At 60.9% G+C, this 26,774-nt stretch overlaps 1 protein-coding gene across 1 annotated transcript in view; it reads right to left on the reverse strand.

Annotated features, from left to right (window-relative positions):
- Window positions 1-23,310, reverse strand: part of ZNF516 (zinc finger protein 516) — a 35,213-nt gene extending 11,903 nt beyond the window's left edge. The window contains exon 1 of the mRNA XM_054583791.1: window positions 21,532-23,310. Coding sequence (XP_054439766.1) covers window positions 21,532-23,257 — 1,726 coding nt within the window. The 5' untranslated portion in view covers window positions 23,258-23,310. The remainder of the gene's footprint in view (window positions 1-21,531) is intronic.
- Window positions 23,311-26,774: the final 3,464 nt, after the last annotated feature.

Here is a 26,774-nt window from a genome sequence, read left to right on the forward strand (position 1 = left end):
ACGCCACTCATCTGCACCCTTCCGGGGAGACACCCTGGACACGGCCCCAGCTCTCTGCGCCCGAGGGTCCTGCCTGGGTGCACGTGGGCCGCGTCCTGGCCCAGGTGGAGGCGACGTGCCGGCAGGTCACGGCCGAGATGAGCTGCTTCCCTGCTGGCCCCAAGGGGGCAGGACCCGGAGCCTGTTACGGGTCCTTTGGTGCCACTGCTGACTTTATTCATGAGGGTGTTTCGCCTGCCAGGTGGATGGACCCCCCAAGGAAGTACGTGCAACCCCCCCCCCACTCCCGGCATCGAGAAGCGAGCCTGGCCAGCACCCTCCCCAACCACCAGCCCGCACAGGGACGTCCCCCCCAGCACGGCCCCCCAGCCCCTAACCGCTGCCCGGCCGCATTCTTGCAAGTCCCCAGGTCCCACGCACACAGAGCTGCCTTAGGAGCGCACGCCACGAACTCGTCATCAGACATGCGCAGGAAGGACAGCGAGGAGCTCCGAGCAGTTATGTGCTGAGGGTGCATGATCATACTCGACCACGACCAGGAGGGTAAGGCTGACGCCCTGAGAACAGGGGCTCAGAAAGACCCGTGAGCCGCTGCCGCCTTCACGGACATCGGGGTGCTGTCCCGGTGCTGAGGCGCGCGCCAGGCCGCGGAACGCATGCAGCATGTGTGACCCACACGTGCGCCCACGTGCACGCAGACGGTCCTCCTCCCAGGCAGCGTGCGCTCTGCTCGGCCCACGGTCGTACACGCGACCCCACACGCTTGACATCCCCTCATCTCTCCCTAAAGAGGACCTTCCTGGATGTGGCTTTAAAACCGCAGCCCTAACCAGACGTGCATCCCAGCGCTGGAGCGCCAGGCGCACCTTGCGCACACACGCCTATCCTTAGGAGCCCGCCAGCCCCGGATGTCCAGGGGCGAGAGCTGGGGGCCGCCACGTGCGGCCCCCTGCCCCGTGGCGGCAGCTCACACGCACCAGCACGCCGCCGCCGCCCCCGAAACGCTGATCCAGTGATTACAGGAGCCGGACGGAAGAAAACGCATTCCCCGCTCACACACTCTTTTAACAAGTTTTTATTGTAGTGGAACAAACGTAAAAAAATAACCGACTCAACCCCGGTCAGGGCTCCCCTTCGCTGTGTGGCAGGCCTGGCTTCGCCGTGCCGGCCTGTGGTCGCTCCGAGACCCGCTGGTAAACCCACCGGTAAACCCACCGGTTCTCGGTGCCTCTTCTCCTTCCCTCCTGAGTGGAAGAGGCACAACCGGAAGGCCAGCCGGGTGCTGCTCTCCTGCGAGAGGCGCGGGGCCCAGGACCCGGCGCGGAGCCGTGACCCCGCGTGCTGTCCCGGCTGCAGCTGCGGCACCGGCCCGCACGGCCTCCCCCCACCCCACCCCCGCCCTCCGCAGCGACACGGAGGGAAGCAGCATTTGCAGAGGCAGTGGAGCGAAGGTGAGGGTAATTCTTGTCCTCAGTCCTCTGAAAACGAAAGGAAAGGACAAGGGAGACAGAGGGATGGAAGGACAAAGGACTCTGGTTCCAGAGGAGACGACAACAGTGTGACCAAAAGGTGTGTCACGGCAGTGACCGTGGGGTCTGAGGCCCTGGGGTGAGGGAAGAGGGCCGTCTGCAGAGCAGGGGCGCGCGTGGGCGGGGGGTGCGCCAGGGCCGCAAGGAAGCGGCACCGGGCCGCCTGCAGAAGCACTGCAGGTAGTGGGGGGGGGGGGGACACTCCACACTGGGGAGCGCTTCCCAATGACCGGCCCCCAGCCACGCTGCAGCCGCTGGGGCGGCCCGAGACGTCTCCAGGACGGGGCCTGGCTGCTGGCCAGCTCCTCCTGCCACGGCCGCCGACCTGCGTGTGGCCGTGGAGGCGGGCGGGGCGGCAGAGGGAGCAGCAAGCCACGCTCCCCACCGCCACCCCTTGCCCCGCCCCCGCCGGCGAGCCCTGGCTCCCCGAAGGGCGGCTTCCAGGGCGGCCTCCCCTCCCCACTCCCACCCCGACGGCGCTTTCGCAGGGACGCCCTGCGTGGCAGCGGGCTCGGCGCCCACGGCGTCTGCCGTTCAGGTTCCTGGCCCAGCCCGAGCAGCTGTAACTGGGACACCGTCCTGCCCGTCCGACCGAACATTCAAGAAAGAGCCAACAACTAAATCCCACACAGGTGTGTGTGGGGGGAAGATGAGATAAACACAGCCTGAATCCCACTTACACTAGCAGCCCGAGCCCCACGTGGCGCGCACGGCACCCCTCACCTGAAACCCCTCGGCGTTCAAGAGAATCCTCAGGTGTCGGCAGTTAATTTGGTATTTGTCAATTTCTAGCCCCTTCTGTATCAAATATGGCCTGTTCCCAAAACAAGAACATTAGTTTTAAACAATGTTTTCAGAAGAGTCCGCCTTTATTATTTTCTACCTGCCTTAACGAGCAGACACCTGGTAGCCAGAAAACACCGGAGAAGAAAGATCTGATGTTTTGCAAGAAACGAGAACAGGCATCGAGATTCAGTTCACACTTGGGAGTTACTACAGCAACAGAAGGGCACGGAATCAGGAGAAGCGGCCTCGTGTCTGGGGAAACAGCTCAGAAACGGGAACCCTAGTCCCCGGCAAAAGGGGACGACGCGCCACCCCTCTGCTGAAAACGAGGGGCAGCCGCGGCTCTCAGAGGACGTTGTGGATACAAAGTAGGAAACACTCAAGAAAAAGCGTTGGGGCAACAACCACGGGGCTTCTCAGGGAGCAAACGCCAGGGCAGCTCCCCGGGCGAGGGAAACGAGGACGTGCCAAGGGCACAGGGTGGCTGGCCTCCTCCGGACGTCCCCCTCCTGGAAAAGGGCGGGGCCTCGTTCCCTTGGGACCCTGTTCAGGGGCTGCGGGGGCCTCGGGGTTCCAGCAGACAAAGGGCGTCCCGAGGACCCTGGGGCCAGGCCTACTGCCACCGAAGTGAAACTAACCTCATCGCGCGGTCTCCTCTGCTTCTCAGAAAAGGGCTCTGGTTTCCATGGCGAACAGGGAAAAAGCTCCCCGAATCCGTCAAGGGCAGGTCAGCCCCCGTCAGAAAAGTTCCCTTCGAGAAGTGCATTGAGGCCCCTACTTACCTACAAAGCTAATGAGAGCAAGGTCTCATGACGAGCGAGCCGGTCAAGCTCTGGCGCAGGGCTGGCACCTACACACGGCCCAGGACCGGCCCCGGGACTGCCCAGGACAGGAGCAGCAGAGCTGCAGGTGTAGGGGCGGCCACGGCCCCAGGGCGCCGTGAAACTAAGCGCCCCGAGTAAACGAGCGCACTGTGTGTTCCCTCAGGGGTTCCTGCGGCTGCTTCCGGTAGGACTAGAAGCGGCACCCACGTGTCCACCATAAATAATCAACCTACTAACGTAACTTGCAGAAAAGCTAACTTATTTACGTGAATAGAAACAGATGTCTCTCAGCACTCTGGAAGGCCTATTTTGATTTCTCAAAGAAAAAAAAAAGTTACAAATTAAATACCGAATTTCTGACCGAATGAAGAAACCATGTTACACAAGAAAATCTAAAGCGTCAAATTTGGGAAGGAATTTTCTCAAAAGCTTTCCTGTTTGGTGACCGCAAAATCAACATTTTAAAGGTGAGTCAAACACCCAATACCCCCCTCCCGCCCCCCAGCTTCCAGCGTCTCTGCCCTAAAACACAGCCCCGCTCTGGACGCCCAGGGCTCTCATCGCTTCCTCGTGGCCTGGGCCCTCCAGATGGGTCACTCCAGCTGGTGCAGCTGCCTTTAAAATCTAGCCCATGTGGAAGTGAAGGGATGCAAGTCTATGTTCAAGGTCACTGGGCATAGTATACAACCCCCTTCACCCCCAAAATCTAACAGGAAGTCCCTTCGGGAAAAAGTGCACAGACATGTAAAAATAAAAAGTCATAAAAAAGAAACTTCACAAACCTTATCAGCGAGCGTCCCCGCTTTACGCAGGAAAGAAGGGGCTTAGTGGACCCTGCACGCAGCAGCCCACACAGTGCTGGCAAGCAGGCACCTGCTGCGCCGCGGCCCGGCTCTGCGCCCTCCTGGCGCGGTGGGCGTCGGGAATCCTCACGCAGGACCCAACAAGCCCTTGACTCAAAGCACCTGTGCCTCCCTGACCGGCCAGCGCTCCCAGCGAGAGACTTTGCAAGAGAAGCAACACAGTAACTCTCCAGCTACTGACCCCAACTTTTTCTGCTGCTTCATTATCCAAAAATACAAAACACAGATTCGGTGTAGTTACATGGAAATTATAGTGATCTTTTAAAAAAAAAAAACAAAAAAAACCCAGAACACCAAAATGCTTTAGCAGGAGAGACTTCCAAGGTGAAGTCAGGCACGTGTCTGACTTGCAGAACAAAGGCCATTTCAGAAGGGCCTGCCGGTGCCCCCGGCGCGAGCAGAAGGTGCCGGCGCCATGCCCGCGCTCCGCCGCCAGGTGGCGCCCGCGCCCAAGCCATGGCCGCTGTGCGCGGCGCTACGTGGGTGGTCCCCGGATTCCAGAATGGGAGGCAAGAGGCATCGCCTTGTAAACAGCAGGTAGTTATTAGCGAGAGCCCCGCACCAAGAACTTGCTTTACAACGGGGTGCTACAATCCTGCGATTTCTTTTACAACAGCCTCAGGCCACGCATCATCTGGACGGCAGATCACCAAGGGTCTTACCGGGGTCTTCCCTTTGGTTCCTGCTCCCTCATCGTTATTTTAAGAGCTTTCAATTAACGATATCCAGGGCGTACTTGGCAAAAACCAGTGCAGATGAAACAATACGTCTGTATGCATTAGGCTCTGGGGGCCGGTGCTGCCGTGCCTTCAAACGTCCAACTTTTTGAAAGCGTATTCCATTTACTCATCTAGCAACTGCCTGAAAATAGTGCAGCAGTTTAGCAACTGACTTGACAATGTGTTCCAGGAGGCATTTTTTACGGTGGCTTCAAAGGCGTCCCTCTCAAAGTTAAAACACAGGAATGCTCGGGGGGTGCGGGCCCGCACCCTCCGGTCTAGGAAGGCGGCCACTGTGCGGAGGCCCAGGGCCACCGCTGCTACCACGTCTGACGTGGAAAGGCCTCCTCCCGTCTATCCCAGCGGGGGCCTCCCCCCACCCCCCGCCCCTTCAGCCCACGCACACGCGATGCCTGTTACGGGCCCTCCCGCAGTGTCACTGAGACTGCGTGTAAGGAGCCGGGAGGCAGGCGGAAGCCATTCCTACGGTGAGCTCGTCCCTCTAGCCTCCACAGGAACAAGGACAGAGACAGGAGCTCTTCACAGGGCATGCGTGATGGTCCGTGTCCCGTCACAAACAGCACTTTGTCAAGACAGAGGTTATGTTCGCTGCTTGAGTGTCGTCACGAGCGTCTTCCATCAGGAGGCCTGAACGGGCTGGGCACAGCCGCTCCTGGGCGCGCGCCGGGCCTTGCTAACTCCCTGCCCACAACGTTAAAACGTCATTAGTTCACGAAGCTAAATAACTAGATCCAAGGAACGCCCCGCCTTGCCTCACCCAGCCCCTCTCTTGGGCTGCCGGGGGCGGGGCAGGCCGGGTGGTCCTGACCCGGCCCCGAGGCGCGCGGGGGTCACAAAGCCGTCAATGCCGCCAGCAGAGGGGCACCCGCGGGCGCTGGGCCCCGGGCTGGCCATCCCCGTCTCTCGTCCACTCCAGAGCACAGAGCCCAGGGACCTCCCAGCCTTGTACGGGCGTCAACGTGTAAATGAGCATAAAATACGTGGGCTTTCTCTCTCTCCCACAAGACAAGGTCCAATTATCACGCAAATATTGTATCCCCAAAGCCCCACGCCACCAGAGACTCTAGCAGAAAGAGTCTAGCTCAGCCCCCTAAGCAACTCCTCCCAAGCCCCACCCCTAAATACTTTCGTAATCTCAGCCTGGCTAAGCCTCAGGCTAAGCGGAAACAGGACTGCAGTTACAATGTTCTTTAAATGCAAGAAAGAAAACAAAGGCATATATACATTCTCTTTTGTGAACGTCCTCATCCGAGTTAGGGTTCCTCTCCGTTGTATCTGGAGAGGAAACCGACGTAGCCCCCGTTGTTGTGATCCTGGGTCTTGCTCCCGACTGACAGCTCACCTCTGTCCGCGCAGACTTTGGAAAGTCCTGACGGGCGGCTGCGGCCCCAGGAGAGAGGCCGCCCCCGGCCCCCCTGGAAGGCCCCGCTTGGTAACGGGCGTTTTCTCAATCCCTGAGTCATAGTTCTATTTTGGGAAGCAGTTGCAAAATCCTGTTTCTGTGACTGGTTTCCAGGAGCCCTTGGCGAAGCAGGGGCCTTGACTCCCTGGATTAGAGGTTCCGAAGCCGAGGGAAGGGCTTGCCATGGGACCCCAGGAGCTGCCCTCCGAGCAAGCGCCCTCGGCCGCTCCCTCTGCCTCCCCGGCCTGGCCTCCCACCCCAGGCTAAGGCGGCCCCGCGGCCACCCAGCCCCAGAATAACCAGGGTCAGGAGGTATCTGGGGCAAAGGTGAGGAGCACACACCAGGAAACGACAGGTCACCGGGCTATTTGCAGCCTTTCTCCCCGTTTAGGAACAGGACCGGCTCAGACACGGGACCTGAAAAACCAGCCTTTCTGAGTGCGGACACCGTGGCGATTTCTAGACAGCGAGGACATGGTGTGCCTGGGCGCGCGTGGGAGGCGGCGGCGGGCGGCTGTCCCAGGAGGTGGGGACGGCTCTCGGAGGGCACACGGGGCTGGCCAAAATGTGCGTTCAGTTCTGTTCCATACGGTGGCTCCAGCAGCGCTTACCTGTCTTTAACGTCATTCGAAACAATTTTGTTAGACTGTATAGTGACAATTGTCATATCGGCGTGCACTTAAAAATCAGAATTGGTGCATTTTTGTGCAGCCATTTTAATATGGAAGATGGAAGAAAACATGCAACATGTTCGGCTTGTTATATGCTTTATTATTTCAAGAAAAGTAAAAACGCAACTGCAAAGCAAAAAAAGACTTGTGCAGTGTATGGAGAAGGGGGTGTGACGGTTTGGATGTGTCAGAAGTGGCTCGGGAAGGTTCGTGCTGGGAATTCCTTGCTGGACGCTGCCCCACGGCCGGGGAGACCAGCTGAAGGGGACAGAGATCAAATCAGGGCCTTACCTGAGAGCCACCACAGAGATTCGACGCGGATCATGGAGGGAGAGGAGCCAACGTACGCACACAATATCCAAATTAGTAAGGTTATCGGTGAAAATGAAAAATGTCTTCGATGTCACAGAAGAATTGAACAGACTTTTTGCCCCGCCCCATATTCTGAGGTCATAAGCCACCTCTTGGCCCCGTGCCTTCCTCCTGCTTAAGGGGCTGCCATCTTGGTCGGTAAATGATTTGCTCTTTAAATAAAACCTTTCAAGTCACTGTACCTTCTCCTGCTGGTTTCCATAGTGAGCAAAGCACACACATCGCTGTCCTCACAGCGGGAGACGGGGACTTATCAAATAATCACGAGCAAACGTGACCTCAGAGAGGTGAAGGTCGCAGGCCCAGCGCCTACCAGAAGGTCCCTCCGTGCGGCCCAGCCCGGCCTGTGGTCCCCGTCCAGGACGCCTCTCCTGCTCCCAGGGACCTGTGTGGCCTGCACTCTCCCTGAGCACCCAGGTGCAGAGCGGTGTCCGGGGGGCAGAGGTGCTCCTCCCCAGCACGCGGTGAGGTCCCCGTGCGACACGCAAGAACGCAGGATTGCGAAACAGGGAGTGACCAGAAAAGCTGCCACTGAGCTGCTCCCTGAACTAGTTTTCACGGCAGCAGCCACTCAGCGAGGTTGACATCTTCATTTCTTCCCTCTGACCCAAAACCCCTTGGTCAGGCGGCCGCATCCCTGCACCTTAACTGAGAACCCCAGTCTCTCCCAGGACGCCGGCGGCTGACAGTCGTACATGGAACTGAGACAGGTCCCCTGGCTGCGCCGGCCAAGTGGCAGCTGCAGGAGCAAGAGCCACGAACGCCTGAAAATGTGGGCGTCAAGGGCCTCAGTGCAGCCACGTCCCCACATGGAAACACAGGCCACGCGCCGTCTGCGCCAGGCGGTGCCAGCTCATCCCGTTCACTCCTGTCTGCGCCTGCTTCTCCTCGCACTTAGACACGTGTGCACAATGCGGTCCCACGTGTGCTGACTCACCGCAGTCACGCATGGAGAGCCACATGCACGCACACAGCGCACACGGGGACTTGCGTGCCGTCACACAGGCACACAGGTTCCCCACAAGGCGACGGCAGGGTGTGGGCTGGGCGGGCCGCTGGGGCAGCGCTACCCGGCCACATAACGACACACAGGACCCCGAGTCCTGAGAACTGGCTCCCTTTCCCACAGCCAGGCCGGCGCAAGGCCCAGGGCTCGACCCAAAGGAATACCCCGTTCTTTAAAAGGGGAAAACGGGTGTGAGAAAAAGCTATTTTTAGAAGCTGAGAGCATCCGTCCACACCACTGAAGACTCGCCAGTGCCAGATCTGCGGAGCGAGCAGGCAGGACGCTGCGGAAACACAGGCCCCACCCTCTCCCGTGTCCGCGAGCGGCGAGCGCCTTTGTGATTACGCAACACACACACCCCAAACCCACAACGCGGAGCTGCAAGAAATGAAATGGTTATTATTTTTAGAATCTGGGAAAAATTGTATTAGTCACACGCCATAGTCACAATGTCTTCAAAACCACAGTGCCCCGCGGAGGCGGCCGATGGGGACGGGCGGCTCTGCAGCAGCAGACACCTCCCACCCGGCTCCGCGCTGGCCCGGCCCGCCTAGCGCGCTCCGGCCGAGGGCCCCAGCACCCCCACGGAGCCGGCCCTGGGCAGCGATGGCGGCCGGTCCGCTCTGCAGGGCACCAGGTCGCCAGCGGGGGGACCGAGCCTCCGACACAGCGAAGCCAAGCGGGACCTTCATAGGGTGGCGAGGGTCGAGGTGGCTACCTAAGCCCACGTCTCCACGCACCGGTCCCCGACTCTGACGCGGCGACGGAGCCCCAGCTCGGCCAGCGTGGGCCCCTAGCGACCCCCCTGCAGGCCCATGTCCCACCGCCGCGCCCCCTTCCCCACAACGTCATCCCAGACTGCCGGTCCGCTGGTTTCCTCATGGGCGGCTGCAGAGCGAGGTGGCCGAGGTCCGGGGGAAGCAGAGGTCCGTCCGGTCCATGGCGCGGGTCCCCAGCGCCAGGCCTGTGGGTTTCTGAAGCAGAGCTGGGGCTCAGGCTCCCAGGCCACGTCGCTGTGCAAGGGCCAGTCTGCCGGGTCCCCTGCTGCCCGGAAAGAACGCTGCGGTCAGGCTTCCTGGAAATCGCCGGTCATTCTGCCGCACGGAGATGCCCGTCAGGAAACGCTCCAGACGTGCACGTCCCCCGTCCCGAGATCAAGCTCACGTCGGAGTCTCCGCCTCGGGCGCGGACCCACACTCCACGCTACGCAGCGTGATGCAGGCGGACCCCTCCCCCGTCCCACCCACCCCGTCCAAGACGCACAACTTCATTTCACAGTCACTTCAGCTCCAACGACCAAGCAGCGCAGTTTGCAAACAAGCCACCACCCTGGCAGCCACCGTCTTCAATAACTGGAACCGAAATTCACCCGCTTAGACTCACAGTCCGTTGCTTCGGATGACACGTCCTTCCATACAAAATGCATGGTTATTTGGAACAAAAGGTCAAATTCTAGCCCTGCACATGGATCACTAAATCTTACGGCAAAGGAGGGAGAGACTCTCAGAAAAGACGGACGTTAACGTAGGGAGGAAACCACTGCACAGCAGGTTTATAAAGTAATAAAAGCTTCGGGGCGGCAAAGCACACCCCGGTCCTGGCGGGGCCGCCCCACACGAAGCGTGGTCCCTTCTTGTCACAGTCGGCAAAAGAACTGGGGGCCCTCTCTCATTAGCGAAGCTGGACGTGTTCCCCAAATCCATTTCCAGGTCGCGGCGTGTCCTCGGGCACAGCTGCGGGGGTGGGAGGGGCGTCGACTGTGCTTCACACGGCGTCGGCCGCCGTGAACCTCCTCACCGATGACCCGGAGACCAGAGCCGCACGTGAGCCCAACGTGCTGCTTGGGGCTTCTTGGTTTTTCATCAGGTGTTTAATGCAGCTTCGAGCCCTCAACGTTGATCCGAGCCCACAGGCCACGCCGCCATTGCATGCCCCCGTTAGGTGCAAGAAGCGGATCCGGGTCCCTGCCGCTGCGGCTCCGCCTGCGATGCCCCAGAACGGCAGGTGCGAGACCGTCCGCCGTAGGCACAAGCCACTCACCCGACCCTGGCAGCCCCCGAGGCCAAGAGGCAGCACCCTGAGTCTGCGGCGTCGGCCAAACCCCCGCCCCCCGTAGTTTGCCATGTATAACGTGCACTTTTCTTTTTTGCCTGAATTTTTGAGGGAAAAATAAAGGTGCGCGTTATACATGGGAAGTACTAACTCCATAGCTGTGTAAATAAATTCTTTTATTTATGCTTATGCATTAAAAGTGCAACTCCAGACAGCAATAACCATCTCCATATAATCAAAAGTAAATGCTAAAATTCCTTTATAATACAAAATAACAAGTGTCTAAATATAAATACATAAGTAATTGAATAAATAAACTAAAACAAATCTTTTTCTTTCCCCTGAGCGTTGGGGTCAAAAACGTGGGCGTGCATTGTGCACAGCACAAGACGCTCTGCTTTGGAAGCAGACGGTTCCCTGCTTCTTAAGCCCCGCCTCCTCCCCGGGCTGATTCTAGACGAAAGAACACACACTCCCTCCTTTTTCCACTCTCTTCCTCCAAAGCGCAGGGTGGCGGTGTTGGGGATGGGGGCCTGCGTTCAGCCCAAATTACAGCTGTTGTTACTAATCAAACCGCAAGGCCCTGAGGAAGGCAGGAACCTCGAGCCCTTGTCATGCCTGGCACACGGAGCCCGGCACACCTCGGCCGGTCACTTGCAGAAGGCAGGCCACACACACGGGTTCCAGGGCGCTTCCCAGCTTGCGACCATGGCACGGCCACCGCGGGCTCCGAGATGGAGCTTGGCAGGGCACCGGGACCGGCTCTGACCGTGGAGGCTCCCGCTCCCAGCAACCACTGCTGGTTCGTCCGGTCTGTCCCGACTTCAAAGGGCAGGCGCGCCCGCCCCGGCACGGCAGGGGGCCGGGGCCCTGCTCAGCCTCCCCAGTTTATTCACCCGTGGAAACACGGAAACCGAGGCCCAAAGGACGACCCCGGGAACCCTGGGAAACTTCGAAAATTTGGAAGCACTCTGCCTTCGCCCAACTGGAAGACACGCGTGACTTTCTGTCTCGATGAATGGTGTTTGCAAGCGACGCATCCGTCTCTCGCACGCTGGCTTTGCTCAACCATTTGGTCAAAGAGGTGCATGATCCAAGGACGGTGTTTTATTCCTTTAACCTGTCACATCGTCATCCCCCATAAAAACCTGTCTCAGAATCGCTGATCAAGCTTTGCTACTTAAAGCCAAGACGTAGTAAAACTGGAAACGGTTTTTTTCTCCCTTTTATAACATAATTACTTTAACTTGGTAGCTTTTAATTAGAGAAAATACCGCACTGAAGATTTTACTATCCCTAGAAACAAAAATACATAGTTCTTTTTATGGAATTACTACTGTCATTTGAGGTTCTGGAGAGCTTCCTGAAATTCCTACATCTACAGTTATTACGCCATCTTGACCACGGAAGAAAATGCTGTTCAAAGAAAATTAGAGTGCTCGCCTATCAAGTGTGAAATCCCCCGGTGTTGCTAGTGACCCAGTGGCAAAGGCTTCTCTGCCTGGAGGTCAAACACAACGGGGAATTTTTAAAATCCAATGACAAGCAGCTTGTTGGTAAAATCAGTACCACTAACACGCAGTGTTTTGGACTCTCCCCCTCCCGACGCCTTCGGGGCGCCCTGGGTGTTCTGTCACCGCTGGGGACCGCGTCTCTCGCTGACGGCGACTCGCCCACCCAATCGCCGCCTGAGGTGACCGGCCCGAGATGATTTTTTTTTAAAAAAGGGTAAAGACGACGGTTTCTTAGATGGGCCCTATATGTGGCAAAACCGCTAGAGCAGAAACAAACTCCTGAAGCAGTCACGCCGTCTCTTGATGTAACTGGCCTCCATTTTCCCAGCGGAAACCTGAAATGCAGTGTGAGCCCACAGGGAAACAATCGCTTTAAAATGCAGGGTGGGGCAAAAGTGGCTTCGCAGGCGTTCAGATGGGAAGCAATGCAGTGATTAATAAATAATACGAGAATACGTTTTCTCACAAACTCAGAACTGTCACCAACAGGCACCCAGCCTGCCACGTCGCCACAGGTCACTGGACGGCCGCGCGCCTGGCAGCTGCTGGTAACGGACCAAACGCGGGTTTGCTTGACCAATCTTGGGTTTTGGTGGTCACCAAGCAGATCAGCAGAAGAGGAGAAAGAGCCCAGGGCCGTGGTCAGCAGCGGAACCCAGTGAAGACCAACGCACGCACGGAGTCCAGCGCAACCTCCACCCTGGACTCCGTGCACGTGCAAAGGGCCGCCCCGCCGGCTCTACGCAGCCGACGCAGGCCCGGCAGCGAGACTGGGCCCTCCAGCGCACGAAGTGACGAGACGTAACCCGCCGGCTGAGACACGTGCCACAGAAAGCGCGGGGCGGCTGGGTCATCTGTACTTCTGCTGCACGGCCAGGAAGTTCTGGCCTAAGTAGGTCTCAGATATTAGAGGGGACACGCCCCAGAGGACGGGCAAGAGTCGCTCCCGGGACGTGCCTCACCGGCGGGGACTGTGCAGCTGTACTTGCTACATCTGGCAACTCTCGTGGCTCTCACCTGACACAAACGTGTGCTCTGAACGGGGGACTTCAAACACAGGGGCTGAGAAGGGGCGGGCTCGCCCGGGGACCAGGCAGACGGCCGTGAGGACGATGATGGCGGGTTCCGGGCAGTCCCCCCGGGGCTCCTGGGTCCAGTGGCCCGGTGGCAGGAAGGAGGAGACCACCCGGTTCTCCCCCCACTCCGGATGTGCCCAGAAGGCTCACAGGGGTGGCGCGGCTCCGAAAGCTTCCCCAAACACCTACGGCGACCTCCCCACCGAATGTCAGCCCTTTAAATTTAAAGAAAAAGAGCTTTGACTTAAGAAAGGAAGGGACTGCGGCACTCTGCCCGGAGCAGAGAAGGCGGCCCTGCCGCTCGATTCCCTCCCTCGCTACCAACCCTCGAGCCCGGGGCCTTTGTCGCCGGGGCTCCCGCACGGTCTCAGGAATTGGATTCTAAGTGGTGTGTGGGCTGTCGCCGTGGCAACTGCAGGGACTCTTGCTCCACGGCAGAGCACAGGCTGTCCAGGAGCTTCCTGTTCGGTCTGCAGAATTCCCGAGTCAGGCCTTTGCGGCTGCTGGGCTCACCCCGACATTCAGGGCCCTGTGCGTCATTGGGGGGTGACACATGCAACTGTGTCTTTGAGGCTGACAGCTGACCTCCTCTATCGGTCGTGGTTTTCAGGGCTTGGGCCTGGTTTTCAACCTCCACGGCTCTGCCCTACCAAACCTCACCTCTTTTGAAAGAACGAGAACCAGGAACATTTCTTAAAAAAATCAAAATTTTCAATCGACCCCACCACTACCAGTTTCTAGTCGAATACCAAAATAACCTGCTTGCGTAAGTCATGTCTCATGAGTCAGCTAGGAATCATTTTTTTAACCGGTAATATTTACAGGCGAGTTCTAAATCAAAGGAACTATAGTAACGAGACATCATATTGGAAACTTGACCATCACTTCAGTATCAAAAATGACGTTCTCCAACAGCGTAGTTCAATTAATTAACTGTCCCCAAAACACTAATATCGGCATCGCTCGCTGGACTAGGTCACGGTTTCGAGGGAAACCGCCGTTTTCCAGGTTTCAGGTATTAGAGTCAGGCACCCAGGGAATCTTCCGGAAGGCGGCCACGTCATCGGGGCCTCCGCCAAGTTATCATTTCTAACGACACAGTTCAATGATCAACCCGTGTTGCGAGACGGAAACGGTGACCGCCGCAGGCTGGGACGCAGTTTACTCGCCGTGCCCAACGTCGCTGCTCTGCAGTCGGGAGGAAGAATGAGAGTGATCCTCTGATCTGGCACATTTTTACGAGAACATATTTGGCAGCTAGCGGCCCAAATGTCTTACTCAGCTGTGAAAATTCCTCCCTCAAGCCAGCGGTGGCCTGCGTGACAGGGCCAGGAGGCAGGCGTCCTTTAAAGGGACACCGGCCCGCCGGCCCTGCAGAATCAGGCAGCTGTGAAAGGAAAGCGTCCAACCTTTGACCTGGAGGATTCCCCTGGCCTTTCTAATGCTAGTAAAACCTGAGTCCGAACCACAATCCAAGTCACTATGCAAATGATCATGCAAATGTTATGCAAATACCGGCTCCTGCACGCAGCCTACAGAGGGTCCACGGAAAAAAAAGGGCTTCCCATTAGGTCCAGCACACAGGCCATCAAGAATCAAAAAGGGAAACAAACCTGAAGTCACACACGAAAAATTAAAAACATGCCTGAGATGCACACACAGCAAAAACACTTTGCTAAAAAACCTAAGTGCTTGACCAGAGGCTCAGCTCACTAAATAATTCAAGGCGCCCCAGGAACCCACAGGCCCGGGCGGATGCAAGGGGACGAGCTGCCCACTGAGCGGAGAGCCTCTGACCGCCAGGCCCGGCCTGCACTGCGCGGGGGCCCGGGCTCCTGCGAGGCTCCTGCGAGGCTCCTGCAGCTGCAGCGGCAGCAGCGTGGGGGATGGGGGACGCGGGGTGACTGCAGCTCCCCAGCACCTGCAATGGGCCCAACCCAGGCGGGGGCAGGAGGGCCGGCGCCTCCGGGCAGCCTGAGGATGCCGGGTGGGCCGCGGGGGGCACGGCAGGGCCCCTGCGGCTTCGCCCCCGCTCAGGAAGGCGTGCCCCTGGAAGGGACAGCGGACAGGCTCCTGGTGGTGCCCCAGCAGCCCTCACGGGCCCCGGGACACCCCACGCCCACCACGGGTGCTGGTCCTGGCGCACCCACGTGACGCCGCCGCCAGCTGCCCCCGCTGCCGAGGACCACAGCCGGGCACCCGGGCGGTACGCTGCGGCCCCGCGCTCAGCGGGGTCCGGTGGGCACCGCAAAGTCCAGTGCCCCCTTCCCGCTGTCTGTCCGCAGGACCGACAGCTCCAGAGGACGCCTCGGAGTGACTCCCGGTCGGGCACCTGCGAGGACACCAGGGGTCGGAAGCCACGAGAAAGGCACCTTGGCACCTTCCCCAACCCCAAGTCTGACACCGCAACAGAAGTGGCTGAAAATGCAACAAAGTCCTGTCTGTCCCAAGTGGCCTGGACACAGGTTCACGCTCACGGGACACTTGTACCTGCACGAGGGCTTGCGTTAAATGCTCTGAACGGAGCCGCTGTTACCGCGACCAGGCACCGCTGCTCTGACCGACGAGGCATCGCTTCGCTGCGCTAACGAGGCGTCGCTGCGGTCACCGACTGGGCTTCACTGGGTCACGGGTGACGCGGCCTCCAGAGCGGCAGCAGAGGAAACGCCTATGCAAAGCCGCCCCTCCCGAGGGGACGCCTCTCGGCACAGCTCCCTGCGAACTTCGGGGGTGAACCTCGCGCTGCTCAGCGGGGCCGCTATTCCTGCCGTGGACACCACGGGGCCGCCGGACACGTCGGGCCGACCCCGGCCCTCGACCAGGTCACAGTTCCACAGTGGGGTCCTCACAGCGCCTGGCACAGACGGGGCCCGGACACAGAACAGGTGCGCGCGTTTCAGGAACAGAGCAGGTCGCCGCCGGAACCACAGGCACAGGCTCCGGGCGCCCGGGCAGAGGAAGGGCCCGGCCAAGCGGGAAGCGAAGGGGGTCCAGTGTGTGCACGTCTGGGGCAGGACACGCGGACCCACGGAGGGCAAGGGGACCCTCCAGGCAGCACGGCAAGAGGCGGCGGGGGAGCTCGGCGGCAGGCCGCGGCCCCGACCGTGGTCCCAGGAGGCCGCGTCAGGGGCCGGAACGCTGCCTCTTGCCACCTGACAGCGTCTGGGCGTCCGCAGCACTGGCACTGACCTGAAGGAGCGGGTGCCACCATGTGCCACACCCCAGGTACAGAGGACCAGCCAGGGGACCGACGGGGGCAGTAGTGGAACCGCGGGTGACTGGCGTGTGTCCAGGGCAGCCCTGAGACCGGGCCCCGCTTCGGGCCGGCACACCTGGAGGAGCGGGCCCCGGTCCACCAGGCACGAGCCCACTCCCGCTGCGGGGGACCCCCGGGGCCCGACCCTCCGCGCCTGGCCCGCGCCCCCGCTGCCGGCCGCCCATGGTTCAGAGCGACTCGCCCGGAGAGAGACGCTCCTCGACCCGGCGCCACCCACCCCTTCACATGTAAGGTCGCTCCCCACGGGACTGGGCGAAGGACCCTCATTCAGCGGCTGCTGCTCACTGCTGACGGATAAAACGCACAAAGGAGAGCCTGGCGTTTCACGTCACAAGTTCGGGCCTGAACCGGCGAAGGCCAAGGGCTCTGCTTCGTGACAGAACAGCAACGGTGACCTTCCACCCCGGGGAAGGGGCTGGCGATCACAGCCAGCATCGCCCAGGCCACGGCCGTGGAGGCTGAGCCCGGTGGGCACAGAGGGCGGGGCAGAGGGGGCCAGGCGAGGGCGGGGCCGCCGTCACATCAAACACGGCTCTGTAAACACAGCACACGTGTGTTTACTGGAACCTGGCAAAACCCCATGAATGCTGCCATTCGAGAACCGCCACTGGGTGTCTCCCGCAAGCGGCCTCTTGCGACGACCAGGTGACATCAGCACCCACCACCAGAGACCGGCTCCGGCAGAGTGGGTGCAGGCGCCTCCATCCCACCCGGCCCGCGGCGACGGTGAGATGCCAGCAAAGCAAGCAGGCGCTGGACGCGCCTGAGCCAGCCCGCGGCCACGCACCTCGAGGGACATGCCGGGCCAGGAGCCCTGCCCGCGGCTGGGAACGGGACTGCGGTCCCCAGCTCGGGTGCTAACTGTAGCGTCAGAAAGTGCCGCGTGTACAGAACGCCCAGGACGCCAGGCACATGTGGCAACACATTAACCCAACCCTTCCGCGGGCATCACAGCCCGACACTGTCACCATGGAAACCGGACTGAAGAACTTACTAAAGACACATTGCTCCTCAGTGCAAAAAAAGTAAAAATAAAATAAAAATACAATCTAGGCATCCTGGCTCACGTGCCTTTGACCAGCCACGCTGTCCTTGGGGAATAAGCACACACACCATCTGGCTTTGGACAAATTGTAAGGTTTCCTGTGCCTTAGTTTCCTCACTGACGAACGGAGGGGTGGAGGGCAAAATAAACATCTCTGAGCTCGCAGCTCCCAGCTCGAAATTCTATGCTTCTACTGTAGATCAACAAAAAAATTTAAAGAGAAAGAGGAAAAAATCAAGTGTTGGGATTTTGCTAGCAAACCAAAACCTGTGCGTGGTGTGTGTTTCCCAACACTCAGTCCACGGAGCTCGTATGTGCCTCTCGGCGACAGGGAGAGAAGCCCAAAGCACCTTCTCCAGGATCTGACATCTTTCCCAGGATAATAAATTCCTGCTGGCGGGGCAGGGAACGTGGTGTTCTGTTCCAGCCAATGCCAGCACGCCCACCACGCACAAGAGAGCGATGTCTGGGGGGCAGAATACAGGGAAACACACTGTGCCCGTCGTGACTCAATATTCCTCAGGTAGTTCAGAGCCGACGTGGCCCAGCAGCGTCACGCAAGCCGCCATCACCAGCCCGCCGGTGTCCAGCGCTGGCCGAGAGCCGTTTCTGGTTGCTAGGACGCCGCCTGCACCCCCGGGCGTTCTGCACTGCTCGGTCCAGCGCACCCAGGGTTTTCCTTAAGCGAGTCCGCTGCGTTTATAACGCATGAGAATTAAACACGAGGGTCTTCTACGCCTGCTTCCCCTCCTCCCATGCGCCCAGCCCCTCAGGCCTCGGGGCGGCGTGGAGCAGTGAAGACCGCTGTCACCCCTCGGGGTCTGCTTAATCCGGGAGCGTTTTGTGGACACCCCTCTGTGACCTGCCACATGCTGCCCTTCGCCCTCCTCGGCCCCCCGGCCCCGAGCGCCCTCGTCCCCAGCCCACCCCACGCCCCACGTCCTCGCTTCTTCAGCTAGATCTGCCCTACCCCGGTGACAGCGGGTGGACATACAGAGACATGTCCCCTAAGGTGTCCCCGTGGCTGTTCCATACTCCACTGCAAAGAAACCACAGTGGCTGCTCAACCTCGGTACCGGCCGCGGGGCCCGGCCGGGCCTTCCCCGGCGGCCAGCATGCAGCGGGGGCGAGCGTCCAGGCGCAAAGCGTGTGCCCAGCGAGTGTGTCACGCCAACGGCTGGGGACCTCCCATCGACTGTGACGGCGCAGAACGTCGCCTGGGGGGCGGCCGGCGGGGGACGGGGACAGGGGCTTGCTGCAGTCGCTGCCGCGTCTCTCCCTCCCGCCCCCCTCCCTCCCCGGACCTTGCTGTCTCCTTCTGAAACGCGCCCCCCACCCCCGCGCCCCCGGCTGCATCGGGTGCTGTGACCCGCTCTCAGCTCTGCCCACGAGGTGGAGCCACCTGGTTTGCCATCTTATTTGGTCAAAAACAGTTGCACACTTGCAACTTCACGCGATGCCATCGAGCACCTGGGGCTTTACTGGCATCAGGTTGCGGTGATTCCCTGAAGGTAAACAAAGAGGGGAGCGTGGGGGGCTGTGGGTTTGATGGGACAAGTCAGAGTAATAACAAACGCTCCAAACCTGGGGGAGCCCCGTGAACTTTAGCAGAAACGATGCGCTGACAAATCGCAGAGACAAGCTCCTGGGAGCTCTGCATCGGGCGGGTCCCACGCGTGACAGCCCCCAGCACCCGGCAGGGCCATCCGACGGGGCTCCTCACGGAGGCACCAACTCTGAGGACACAGGCACCACAAGAGGCGGGTCCTTCTCGGTGCATCGGTGGCCTCCGGCCGTCCCCAAGCCGTCCCCGGGGTCTCTGCAGATGCCGCCCGGGCCTCAGGGCCAGAAGCCACCGCCCCGTCCCGGGGTGAGTCCGCGGTGCCCAGCCTCTGCTCCTGGTTTGGAGATGCCGACTTTTGTAAACCTCGGGGACAGGCCCTCCTAGGGCCCCTGTGTCCTGACCAGCAGAACGAACCGTTGGGGACTCTCGACTCGGATCTGGCCGCTTCCTCAGCAGAGGACTTAGACCCAGCTCCGTGGCGCGTGTTCAACAACTGAACTTGATTCCCAGCTTCGCGCTTCTTGTTAACGCTCAGGGACAAGAGCTGCCAGCGCCCATCCTCTGCGGACACAGCAGCGACGGGACGGTCGCGCCCGCGGAAGGGGTGGGCCCCAGCCCTCGCCAGGGGAAGAACACGCCACGTCTCCCCGAGGCTCTAACGGGGCAAACCCTCTCTAGATGCGGAAGCAACATCCACATCTGTTCCTGGGTGGCGAAAAAAATACCACCACCCTACAACCCCTGGGTGAAGCGGGGCCCGGGCAGATGGATGGGCAGGTCACAGAGCCCTGCACCACGTGGTCAAGCCTGCGGCTGACTGGCCGGGTACGCTGTCCCGAGGACTGCTGTGACCTCCCGCCCCTCCCTGGCTACGCGTTCGCTCCGACAGTTTTAACCAGTCATGCCATCCAAATCCTTCGAGAACTTGGTCATTTCGATGTTTAAAAATCGAAGCCCTCTCCCAGCCACAGCCCTGGACAGAACTTGCGAAGGCACGTGTGGAAAGGCGCCTGAGAGAGGACCTGAAACACCCACTCCTTTCCCAAGGCAGCTGCGGGGACGAGTTTGCTAAGCCTTAAATCCACAAACGCGCACCCCACCCCGGAAGGGGCGTCAGCGACTCAGCATTTTAAGTAGGTGACACAGAGAGAACCTATAGATGATCTTATTAAGAAACAAATGATAATCTTTAAAACTTAGTGACCTTCAGAAAAAGAGTAATTTCTACTTAGTAGTGAAAATAGCCTGATCTCCTCAGCATCATGCCTTTAAAAGCCCTACGGAGCTGGCTCAGGGCTGGTCATTTCTGGCCACCGTCACGCCCGGCGGGGGAGGGGCCAAGAGCTCTTCCAGGTCTTAAACACGTTCATCTCCAAAGTGAAAAATAAACGAGACTTAGGACCGACCTAATGGGTTATCCCCGCCCCACTCAGGAGCCACAGTGTTACTGGAATGTGACCAAGTGAAATCGCTAGTTGTCAAAAGGTAAAGCAGGGGAAGACCAAAAATTAAAAGTGCCACCCATGGGTGGCATCTAGGCTGACGGGGTTTTGCATGACAAACTGGTAAAAAATAAAATAAACTAAGAAGAGTTCGGGGGAAAAGCGCTGCATGTTCGTAGACAACGAACTCTCCTGTTCCCTCCCGCCTCCGGGACTGAGCAACGCGCAGCGCATCGGGTCCACGTGGGGCGGATTCCCATTCCCCGCCGTGGAAACGCAGCTACACGTGGTGCTCTCCTCCCCGCGAAACGGCAGCAGCCCTGCCAAAGTGGCTGGGTCCCCGTCGCCCCCCGCCTTTCAGGAAAAAGCAACATCCATTACCCAGCTTTCAGAGAAAAGGTGGAAAAAACCCTTCCCGACTACACGGCGGAAGCTTCAAGTTCTGTAACTTGCAAGGTTTCCCCCAAACACAAAACAATGGAGAAAGTACCAAGTCGTTTAAAATGTACACCAAGTAGGAAAGCGATGAAAACAAAGCTGGCCAAGCACCCTGAAATGTTTACAGAGCGGCTCTTTGGAGAGCGATCCCCGCCGATGAGCTGCCTGAGCCCGCAGGGTCCTGGGTCCACGGAGACTAATTATAACCGGGCGGGCGCAGGCAGGTGCGGAGGAGCGCAGGGCGCATGCGCACTGCGGGTCAGGCGCTAAGTCCCAGACGACAAAGGGCAGGGCACGCCCCGTGGGTGGTCCCTCACCTGTGACCCATCAAACGCCCGGCGCCGCAGGGTCCATCGACTCAGAGGGTCAAAGGTGTTCATTTACGCAAACACGTCTGGGCAAGGAGCAGAAAGGAGCCTCAAGGGGAACAACAGGCACCTGCGTCTGCACCGCCAGCCCGAGTTCAGAGCCACCCAAGCGCAGGCCTACTGAGCCCGGATGACCTAGGCAAGGGTTCTGTCGTGCAGGACACTGAGCCATCCGGCTATGGGGCTGCTGGGCCTGGGAGCCACCTGGGTGCAGGGCCACTAGGCCCAGGCCTCCTGGGCTCAGAAATATCCTGGGAGGGACCGCGGGGGCCCAGGCCTATCCGACACAAAACACGGAGCCAGGCACACCCAGGCTCGGGGGGATCCGGGCATGGAGCCACCTGGGCATGGGGTATCCGGCCAAGGGCTACCCGGGCAAGGGGCCACCTTGGTGCAGAGCCGCCTAGGGACGGGGTTACCGCAGCTGGGAATACCTGGGCCTAGGCCACCTGAGAGGGTGCAGGGCTGCCTGAGCCCAGACTGCTCGGGCATGGGATACCTGGGCACAAGCCGCCTGGGTGCCAACCACCAGCTACCGGGAAGCAAAGGCGCACACACTCACCTGGTACAGGGTCGGCCACGCCTTCCTCTCCGCTCTCGTCCGCGGCCTCCTCGGCTAGGCCAGAGCCTGGAGAGTCGGTGGCAGCGCCGCAGGCCGAGCCGGGGCTGCTGGGCTGCGAGGCTGAGTCGCCCTCACTGAAGGAGCCAGAGCGGGCTCGGGGCGCACGATCCCCGGGGCCGTCCTGGTCGCGGCGCGCGCGGCGGTGCACCCGGGAGTGCAGCACCATCTGGTGGTAGGTGCGGAAGATCTTGCCGCACTCGAAACACTCGGAGGACTTGCCGTGGCCCGCCGGGGTGGCAGCGCGGCGGCTGGGGCGCGCAGCGGCGGAGCGGGGGTCCAGGGGTCCGGGCACCAAGTCCCCAGGTGCTCCCGTCCTCTTGCGCGGGGGGCCCTGCGCGCCCGGCTCCAGCTCGCGCTTCCGCTTCTCCTGGCTTACCAGGACATACTCGCGCCGCTCCTTGTCAAAGGCCACGTCCCCGGCCAGCGCCTCGTCCCACGCCCCGTACTTGAGGTACTCGGCCGGCTCTACCACCTTGCCCCTGGTGGCCAGCTGCCAGGCCTGGTAGCTGTTGACCGGGTCCAGCTCGGCCACCCGCCGCCCGGCCTGTGCGTGGGCGGGCGCCTCAGTCCCAGCGGGGCGCAGGTTCAGGCACTGGAGGAAGAGCTGCTGGGAGTCCACGGGGCCGAGCGCACCCTCACCGGCCAGGGCCCGCGTCCGGCCCGCCTCCACCCGGCGGTGGACGGCGTTGTGGGCGTTCAAGCTGTCCAGGTTTGTAAACAGGTTCCCGCACTTGGTGCAGACTTCGTAGAGGGCCAGGCCGGCCACGATCGCCTCCTCCTGCACCACGTTGTTGATGGTGGCGATGGGGTCCAGCTCGCTCCGGGGCCTGTTCTTGCTCGCTGCCCTGGGGCCGTGCGCCTTCATGTGGTTTTTCAGGAACCACGGCTCTTTGAATCTTCGGCCGCAGATGTGGCAGCCGTGGTCGAAGGAGCCCCTGTGCTTCTTCATGTGCGCCTTCAGGAACCAGGTCTGGCTGAAGGCCTGGCCGCACACCTCGCACGGGAACTCCCCCGGCGGGAGTTCCGGTTTGCCGTTCTCCACGCAGGCCTCACCGCGGGGCACCTGCGCCGTGATATGGTCCTTCTCAATGTGGCTCAGCAGCGACTCCTCGCGGAGCGTCACGTAGCTGCACAGCCGGCACTTGAAGGGCTTATGCGCCCGATGCACGTGCCGCTGCAGCTCCTTCTTGCGCCCGAACTTGCTTTTGCAGAAGGAGCACTGCGCGGGGGCGCGGCCGTCCTCCGCGGCGCACGGGGCCCCCTCGGCATCCTTCCGGCTGCTCCGCAGCAGGATCTTGCTGCCGTCCAGCTGGCTGGCGCCATTCAGGATCCTGTTGCAGGCCGAGGTGCTCTTGGTGGGGCTGGTACAGCCGTCCAGGCCCTCGGACACGCGCGCCTCGCCGGCCTCGGGCTCGTGGCCTTGGATCAGCGTCCCCGTGCGGTGGCTGCGGATGTGGATCTTGAGGTTGCCCTTCTGGGAAGCCCTGTGGTCGCAGTAGGGGCACTTGTAGGGCTTCTCGCCCGTGTGCTTGCGCATGTGCTGCGACAGGGAGCTCTGGAAGGGGAAGCTTTTGCCGCAGATGCAACAGCTGTGGCTCACGGCCTTGTCGCCGCCCCCCTCGGGGCCCCTCCGCAGCTCCATCTCGGCTTCCCGGCTGCGCTCCATCTCGGGACGCGGGCTCGCCCAGCCGGGGCGGGCGCGGCTGTGGGTCAGGCAGGCCGGCCGGCCGGGGCCTTATCTCTCCATGCTCAGAGGGGCCTCCTGCCGCCCCGCTGCGGAGACGCGCCTGCCGCTGCCACGAGCATGTCCTACCTGCGGAGCATGGCGCAGGGCGGCGGGCACCTGCAACAGAAAGCACAGGAGGAAGCTTAGGGGGAGGCGTGCTGGGGACACCCACCACCCGCGGCCCGCCCCGGCGCTAATTAAAGAAACGAGGCACCGGCAAAAACCCAGCGACGTACAAAAATACCCTTTCAAAGATCAATACCCAAGCAATTAATCTTTCATAATGATCATGCTGAATTAAAATAAACCCATGTAAATGCTTCTGCACTAACACACTTTCATCACAAGGATGTAAAATCTCCAAGGAAGGACGGGCGAGAGTGGCTGGCGTGAGACACGGGGGCCTGAGGGGGAGGGCGTGGGAATGAGGGGCAGGGGAGGGGCGTCCGATGGGGGCAAAAATGGGGGCAGGGCTCCCGCTGCGGGCAACTGAGTGGCAGGCGGGCAGGCGTGAGTGGCACTCACACAGCGAGCAGAGGGCAAGGGGACCAGCCCTCCGTGAGGGATGTGCATGGCCTAGTTAAGGGGAGGCAACGAGGTGCAGAAGGGAACCCTCCGCTGCCTCAGGACCTGTGCCCAGAACCCGCTGCCCCAGGGCCGGCGGCTCCTCCGACACCACCCTGGGGGTGCGTGGCCACCAGGCCGTCTGGGGAGCCGGCCCGGGCCCCGCCCCTGCTGGATACAGCCCAAGCTCTGGCCTCTGCCTCACAACGCCGCCCGGTCCCGGTCCTGTCCCATTGCTCCTGCGCCCTGCTTCCGCCGAGTCCCCAGCGGGCAACCGAAACCCTGGCTGCAAGGCTGAGTCCCCAGTGCACAAAGCCCTGCGGACCCAGGACGCGGGCGGCCTCCCAGCTCCTGCCCAGGTCAGATCCCCCAGCGCCCTCCCGGCGAGGCCGGGCTCCCCTCCCCGGCGACCGCGCGTGTCCCACCGTGTCACCTCTGGTCTGAGCCGCTCCCCCAGGCACCTGGGTGCACCCAGCACCCCGGGCGCGGGCCTGGGAGACACCGGCGAGGGGCGCCCAGGGCTGCACCCGCCGGCCGCGGGCCCGCCTCTACCCCGTGGGGAGCCCACCAAACGCCTGTCACCCTCAACGGGCCCGAGACAGTAGCACCGAAAAACTACCATGTGCAGTGAAAACAGGGATTTCCATCTGACTTGTGACCCGGAGAATGTAAACCAACCATGAGCCGGTCAGAACACGCGTGAGCGAGACGGTGTCTCTCGGGGCAGGGAGCGAGGGCCCCCACGCCCCCCGGGACACAGCTGTTTGTCCTCCTCTGTAAACAGAGGTCTCAGAGTGGCTTCTTGGGGTTCCCCAGAGGGGTCCACGCTTACACGGAGAGGCGCCCAGGCAGGCAGGTTTTCTCTAAAAAGCTGTAACGTGTAGGAAGGATGCCATGTTTTTACAAACTCACCACCATACGCACACTCAGGCCTTGCGTTTAGAGACGGACCAAACGTGGGCGGCCCACGTGCGCCTGGCGCTGAGGAGGCAGATGGTGCTCAGAGGCACCTGCGAGTCGGGTGATGCAAGGTGGCTCCCGAGGGAGCCTGGGCCGAGACTCCCGTCCCGCCCCCTGCCAGGAGGGCAGGCACGGAGGGAACGCCGGTGGCAGGATCGGGGGACTCCGGGCACAGCTCCGCCTCTCCACGCCCCGAGGCCGTGCACGCCGCCTCCCAGACCCGCACACGGGCAGAAACCTCGGCTGGAACTAGTTTTCTAAAGCATCTTTCAAGAAAGCTCCACGCCCGCAAGGTGCCCAGGCACGAAAGGAACCGAGGCAGCCTGAGCAGCAAGTCCGGGAAGGGGCGGGGCTCCGTGGTCAACCGTCCAGCGGCGGGTGCGCTCGGCCCGCCTGCTGGGCCAGGGGTCCGGGTCAGCGGCTCCGCCCTGTGAGTCAACAAACACTCCCCCTAAAATGGGGTAAGCAAATGAGGCCAACTGGGACGCTTCTTAACGACATTTGGAGCTAATCTGTTTTTCCAAGCAGTTTTGGTCTTGGCACCAGTTGTGGGTGGCTGTGTACCATTTGCGATGATTTGATAAGGCAGATGACTTGCACGTATCCCCTTCTATCCCAGGGCCCGTTTCACCCCCAAAATATTGACTCTGATGTAATATACAAAAGTATGAGTGAAACACACTGTTTATATTTAACTTAGTGACCTCATCTGGGTATAAAAGTCCTCGGAGTTCAAGGAACGTACAGAAATGAGTTTAGAGAAGGAAAAACCAGCAGAAACACGGAAACTGGCAACGCTGAGATCATGTTAGGCTCCGCCCAACCTCCCTGTCGGTTCATGGCGGCTGTGAAATGGAGAGCCGGGCGTTCGGCCACTCGGGGACCGGTCGGAGCCGGGCGGCACCTCCGGTGAGCCTGCAGACGCCGCCTCTGCGCCGTCCGGGTGTGACGGGTCCCAGCCAGCACCGAGAGGCCATGTGGCTCTCAGGGGGTGTCCCTCACACCCCAAAGGTGCCTCCACATGTGTCAGGTGCTGAGAGGGTGCCATGAGTCGAGGCAGCCGTGTGTCACCAAAGCCCCCTGCAGCACCTCCTCTGAGCCCCTCGCAGACCCCGCCCCAGTGCAGACGGAGCTATACACCAACAGCCCGGCACCTGCCCGCCAGGCCGTCCCGTCTGGGACCAGGCAGCGCCCTGCCCCACGGGGCCGAAGCCGGGGCGAGGGGGCAGGTCAGAAGGGAGCACCGCCGGGCACCGCAGGCGTCCCTGGCGTCCCCAGCATCCGGGCCAATGGTCCCACAGCGCGCGATGTGGCCACCGTCCGCTTCTATCCGGGGGCTCAGCACCTCCTGCATGTTTGAAAAGGCTTTGCGCTGCCCCGCTGGCTCCCCAAGAAAGTCACCCCGGCCCCAGCTGAGCCTAGACAGAGAACGCAGACCAGAGAATACAGCTTCCGCTTCCTCTCCAGCGTCCTCAAACCCCGCTCGGGGCCGTGCCCAGGCCAGCAGGCCCTCGTTTACGGGGACACCCTGGAGGGAGGGCATGAGGCTGGCAGGCCGCCCCCCCCAACCCGCTCCCAGACCTGAGCCCCGGGCCCCATGGCCAGGAGCGCGGCGCGGCGCAGGACTTCCCCGACTGGAGGACACCCTGGAGGGGAAAGTACGTAAACGCGGAAATGGGAAAACACTCCAACGGTAGGAGCTGCGCCAGCCCCAGACGCCGTGATCGCCCGGAAGTCACAGCAGCAACAAAACTTGGTCGCCCACGGTCCCTGGGGGGAGCTCCCGCAAACCCTGAGAGACACGGTCGGGAACGCGGTTCTCCGCCACAGGCTGCGTTCCGCGGCCGAATCAACAGACCTCTGTGACCGTCCCTCTTGGCTGCTGGCAACAACTGCTCTTTGAGACACAGCCATCCCTCCTTCTCCAAAAAAG

This window comes from Pteronotus mesoamericanus, unplaced genomic scaffold (genome assembly GCF_021234165.1).
Source record: "Pteronotus mesoamericanus isolate MK-2021 breed Mesoamerican mustached bat unplaced genomic scaffold, CSHL_Meso_final contig_74, whole genome shotgun sequence".
Lineage (NCBI taxonomy): Eukaryota > Metazoa > Chordata > Mammalia > Chiroptera > Mormoopidae > Pteronotus > Pteronotus mesoamericanus.